Source organism: Ailuropoda melanoleuca, chromosome 16 (genome assembly GCF_002007445.2).
Source record: "Ailuropoda melanoleuca isolate Jingjing chromosome 16, ASM200744v2, whole genome shotgun sequence".
In the NCBI taxonomy this organism is placed as follows: Eukaryota; Metazoa; Chordata; class Mammalia; order Carnivora; family Ursidae; genus Ailuropoda; species Ailuropoda melanoleuca.
The window spans coordinates 5313217-5319216 of record NC_048233.1 but is presented as its reverse complement, the minus strand read 5'-3'; the positions used below and the strand labels follow the sequence as shown (position 1 = coordinate 5319216).

The 6000-nt window shown below is 35.6% G+C and overlaps 1 protein-coding gene across 4 annotated transcripts in view; it reads left to right on the top strand.

Moving 5' to 3' along the window:
• Nucleotides 1-4875, top strand: part of C16H12orf4 (chromosome 16 C12orf4 homolog) — a 47026-nt gene extending 42151 nt beyond the window's left edge. For all 4 annotated transcript variants that reach the window (XM_019800969.2, XM_034645457.1, XM_002920443.4 and 1 more), the window contains 3 exons: nt 3007-3064; nt 3654-3721; nt 4325-4875. In XM_019800969.2, the coding sequence (XP_019656528.1) occupies nt 3007-3064; nt 3654-3721; nt 4325-4417 (219 nt within the window). In that variant the 3' untranslated portion in view covers nt 4418-4875. The remainder of the gene's footprint in view (nt 1-3006; nt 3065-3653; nt 3722-4324) is intronic.
• The last annotated feature ends 1125 nt before the right edge of the window (nt 4876-6000 follow it).

The window sequence follows — 6000 nt, the reverse complement described above, 5'->3', positions numbered from 1 at the left end:
CTGCTTCTTCCTCTCCCACTCCCCCTGCTTGTGTTCCCTCTCTCGCTGGCTGTCTCTATCTCTGTCAAGTAAATAAATAAAAAATCTTAAAAAAAAATTGAGCTACCTNCGGGGATGTACTGTATGGTGACTAACATAATATAATAAAAAAATATTATTAAAAATAAAATATAAAATAAAAATAAAAATTTTAAAAATAATATATAGATAAATTTTAAATAAATCATGATATATTAACTCTATAAAACAGCAGTTTTTATTTTTTTATTTTTTTTATAATAATATTTTTTATTGTGTTAATCACCATACAGTACATCCCTGGTTTTTGATGTGAAGTTCCATGATTCATTAGTTGTGTATAACACCCAGTGCACCATGCAATACGTGCCCTCCTTAATACCCATCACCAGCCTATCCCATTCCCCCACTCCCCTCCCCTCTGAAGCCCTGAGTTGTTTCTCAGAGTCCATAGTCTCTCATGCTTCATTCCCCCTTCTGATTACCCCCCCTTTCTTTATCCCTTTCTTCTCCTACCGATCTTCCTAGTTCTTATGTTCCATAGATGAGAGAAACCATATGATAATTGTCTTCCTCTGCTTGACTTATTTCACTCAGCATTATCTCCTCCAGTGCTGTCCATGTTGCAGCAAATGTTGAGAATTCGTTCTTTCTGATAGCTGAGTAATATTCCATTGTATATATGGACCACATCTTCTTAATCCAGTCATCTGTTGAAGGGCATCTCGGCTCCTTCCACGATTTAGCTATTGTGGGCAATGTTTAAAACAGCAGTTTTTAAATTTGTGTTCTGAAGATCCTCCTAGGATCTTAGCCCCTTTCTGCGGCTCAGCCAGATTTAAAATATTTTCATAATACTACTAAGGCATTATTTGTCTTTTCCATTCTCATTCTTTCATGAGCATCTGTGAGTTTTTCCAGAGACTCTACACAACAGATTAAACGCAGAGCAGATAGGAGAATCCAGATGTCTTTTATTAAACCAGGCTTTAATGAGATTTGAAAATATGTAAACCATTGCCAAGAGTGGCACTTAAATTTTTTTTGTTTCAGGAAATAGTTACTTTCTACTGGAAAAAAAAAAAAAGTTAGGGGCGCCCAGGTGGCATTGGACTCTTGATTTCAGCGTAGGTCATGATCTCAGGGTGGTGAGATTGCTCCCCACATTAGGCTGTGCACTCAGGGGAGTCTCCTGTCCCTCACCCTCTCCCCGCCCCCTGCTTGCCCACACACAACACGCTTTCTCTCTCTTTCTAAAATAAGTAATTTTTTTAATGATTTTTTATTATATTATGTTAGTCACCATACAGTACATCCCCGGCTTCCGATGCAAAGCTCGATGATTCATTAGTTGCATATAAGTAATCTTTTTTAAAAATATGTTAACATGCAATAGGTTTCTCATTGTCATTTTTAAGCGAAATTGATTCTTTTGCTTGTTGCCATCTAGTTTTCCCAACACCATTTGTTGAAGTGATTGTGTTTTTCCCATTGCATAGTCTTGCCTCCTTTGTTGAAGATTAATAGACCATATAGTTATGAGTTTATTTCTGGGTTTTCTATTCTGTTCCATTGATCTATGTGTCTATTTTTGTGCAAGCACCATACTGTCTTGAATCACTACAGCTTTGTAATATAACTTGAAGTCTGGAATTGTGATGCCTCCAGTTTTGCTTTTCTTTTTTCAAGGTTGCTTTGGCTATTTAGGGTCTTGTGTGGTTCCATACAATTTTAGGATTGTTTGTTCTAGCTCTGTGAAAAATGCTCTTGGTGGTTTGATAGGGATTGTATTGATAGCAATCTGTAGATTGCTTTGGATAGCATAGACATTTTAACAATATGTGTTCTTCCAATCCATGAGCATGGAATGTTTTATAGTTTTCAGAGTACAGGTCTTTCACCTCTCTGGTTAGGTTTATTCCTACATATCTTATGGTTTTTTGGTGCAATTGTAGATGGGATTGATTCTTTAATTTCTCTTTCTCCTGCTTCATTATTAGTATTTTTTACATTTTTCTGTTTTAATTTCTAATGTAATAACTATCAAGAGATAAAATCCACATAAACAAAAGCTCATTGGTGTCCTTATTGATTTTTAAGAGTGTAAAATATCAGGACGCCTGGGTGGCTCAGTTGGTTAAGCGTCTGCCTTCTGCTCAGGTCATGATCCCAGGGTCCTGGGATTGAGTCCCACATATTGGGCTCCCTGCTCCTCGGGGAGTCTAGCCCTCCCCCTACTTGTGCTCTCTCTCTTTCTCTCTGTCAAATAAATAAAAATCTTTTTTAAAAAGAGTGTAAAAGATCCCAAGACCCAAAAAGATTGAGAATCACTCTAATGAAATAATACATGTATATTATGTTATAATTATGAAGACTTGCAAGTGGGAAAGTAATTCGGGTGATAATGAAAAGAAGTAGAATTTGAAGTGGTATAATCACTGATCACAACTTTAGAAAATTGTAAATTAATCAGTTATAGTCTGGCAGTAGCACTCGTGTGCATTTGATCTGAGATTAGAAAGGAGTGTAGGAAAATGAATGCATTTGATTGGGTAGGTGGCTGGGTTGGAAGGTTTGTGTATTTCTGTCACTTTTGTAATAACATACAGTAAAAGCATTTTAATGCATTGTTCCGCTATTATACAAGTTATTGGAATTATTCATGCTAAAATTGAGAGTAGTTGGAGTTCTTCTGTCACTTTATTTGTCTTTAGAATAATTATCTAGAAAGTTTTAAGGGTATATTTATTTTTTTAACTATATTTACTAGGATAATTAAATTGGTTGTATTCCACAAATGTAGTCTAACAGCTATAAGGAATTATATCTAAAAACCAGAAGAAATCCAGCTAAAGTTAGCAAATAGTTGCCTGAATCTGTTCACAAAGTAGATGGTCAATGTTAAAGATACATTAAGACTTGATTTTTTTTTTTTTTTTTTACAAAGTTCTGTTAAAACCATATGATTTGTTTTGGTTCTCTTTTTAGGAAATGACTATACCATGGTGCTTAAGGAGAGCAGAACTTGTGTTTAAGTGTGTCAAAGGTGAGCATAACCTTGTATTTTAACAACATGACCTGTATTTCTTAGTCCCAACTATTGAAAGTAGAGCAACCAGGAGAAGACTATGAACGTTACCTCTGTCCTCTGGTGACTCAGTTAAAAGTCGTTTAACAAGGCAAATATTTTTTACTTATCTTTTTCCAGTCATAAAATAAACAAATCATCTCTGGCCCTCTTTAAATACAAAGATATTTGGATGGTGTTTATATTTTGCTCTGATTATAGCTTGCTGTCTATTGCCTTTTTATTTTCTTAAAAAGAAAAAAATAGAACCACATCTTCAATTATCCTTTAATAACCTGCTTTAGCTTCATTGTATAAAGACTAAATAGGACTTGAGAAATCACGAATAAAAATGCATTGACAAAATTATGTTAAACCTCTCTGGCATAGGGAATTAAGGATTGCAGAAGTTTATCTGTTCTTTGGGCCTAGCCTCTCCCACACACAAGTGGCTACCTAAAAAAGCAAGACATGAAACCCCACAGGAAAATTCAGTTTATCTTCATAAGAGACTGGTAGGTTTGAGACCAGAACTCATAATTCAGCAAAGTCTATTGTTCTGTTTTAGGTTTCATGATGGAAATGGCCTCATGGGATGGAGGAATTTCCAGGACAGTGCAATTTCTGGTACCACAGGTGTGTTATCTGAATAGATCTCTCCCCAGTTTACTCTCTGCTGTAATACTGCTCCCAGATACAGCTAGGCACCCTGTCCGAAACTCAATATAACATAATAAATTGCTAACAGCTTTCTATTTATTAAGGGGAGAAGTGTTCGGGTGCCATAGAGGCATATAGTTTATTGTCAAAGATGTCAGCATCTGCCACTCAAGGGATCTTTTATTTAACCCGAAAACCAAATTTGACTCATCTTTTGCTTTTTCCCCACATTTATGTTCTATAGATCTTGAAGAATTCATGTAAAAGTGCATTAGCAGAAAAGGATTCTGTATTCTATGTACAGCTGAGCAAAAATCAGTGGTACTTTAGTTACTTATTACATTAGTTATCTAGGGATTTTTCTGGTAATCATACTTACTATTTGACAGAAACAACATAGGTTCTCAGAAGAAAAACACTCCCTGCCCATAACCATGCAGTTAACTCAGGCATGAAAGAGAATTTTCATATACTGCTCTCCCTATCTAGGACTAGTTCCATATTTTAAATTACTTTAAAAATTTAAAAATCAGTGATGATTTAACAGGTGTGAACTTTTTTTTTTTTTACTTCTTACAGAGTATTTCTGAAGAAATGTTTTATCAACTTAGTAACATGCTCCCCCAGATCTTCCGAGTATCGTCAACACTTACTCTGACATCCAAGCACTAAACCCTTAGAGACTGACACGTTGGCAGAAGACGACTGTTAAACTTTCCAGGAACTTGAGCTGTGCTGGGATTCTGTCAAGCAAAAGACGCCCAGAAAGAGAACTTGTAATCCAAGCCACAAATCAAATCATGATGTATGTCTGTGAAACCTTCCAAAAATTCATATACCATAAAGTCTAGTGATCAGCCTTTTACTTATACATTTATTCTTAAAATTTCTCTAAGAAAAAATCTTTTTTTCTACTGTTATGCCCTGTCTGTGAATATGAGTGGTTAAAACGTCCTCTATATCATACCTGGACACTTGATATAGGAGATTGTTAATTGCATTTTGTGGAGACATTTGACTTTTCCAAAAGGTTTGAATCATATCAAGTGTAAGACTTAATTAACCATAAAAATAAAATCTTTCCTTTACCTTATTTGCCAAGCAAAAATTAAAAGGCACTGAGATATACATTGCAAGTATGGATTTCTTGTGAAAATCTTTGTAGAAACACAAGCACATGAGACAGACATGCTTATTCTTTTAAATTCTCCTGTTTCAAAAGCTTTTTCTACGGTTTTATAAGTCAGAAAAAAAAAAATCAGGAAAGGACTTTGAATTTTTTACCTCTGTCTCATCCTCTCTATATGACCTTGCCCTTGTCTATTAATAACATTTCATGGGCTGGGAAAATAGTATGCTCATTTGCAAGCCCAATGGAAAGTTAGTCCAAACCAGCACCTGGCAGGATTTTAGTGCTCATTAACATTATGACAGGCAACAAAGATCATTTTTATTTCTCCAATCTGCTTCCTGCATTCTCAGCTTCCTTAACCATTCTACTTCCTGCATTCCACTGCTGTTAACTGTCTCCATTTCTTTCTCTGCTCTGTTTCCTCTCCTTTTTCATCATCTTTCCTACTTTCTCAGATGATGCATATCACTTATTTCTCCCATCTGTTAACACATTTGCTATGAGTAGTGACTACATTACACAAAGACATTTACAAAAGCAATAGTTTCATCATATCCAAGCTGTGTGGATGTTGTAACTGACCAATGAAATGAAATGTAGGACATCTAACATCATGAAGAGGTGTTAATGGCCTGATTGCAAGAAACAGAAAGCACTCTTGTTAGTATACCTAAATATCTAAATGTAGTAACTTACAGACACTCTTTTGACACAAAATGATTTCCCATAACACAGAGTGTGTCTTGATTTTCTATGTCTTGATGCAAGAAAATGACTGTCCAAGTAACAACACTAAGGAGAACATGCTCTCCAGACTCTGTCCATTATACACTAATACCTTCCACGTGCTTTTCCAGGGAGCCTGGTGATCCCACCAAGAAGAAGGTAAGTGTATTCTGCTCTCACAGTGAGAAATTGTCTTCCAGCCATCGCTGTTATCCTTGAGACTGATTCTAATGCAAAGCAGGGTAGACAGGGGTGGAAAATAGGGGAATCTAGGGTGGAAAAACTGTTAGGGCAGTATCAAAGACTACTTTATTTTTTTTATTTTATTATTATATTATGTTAGTCACCATACAGTACATCTCCGGATTCCGATGCAAAGTTCGATGATTCATTAATT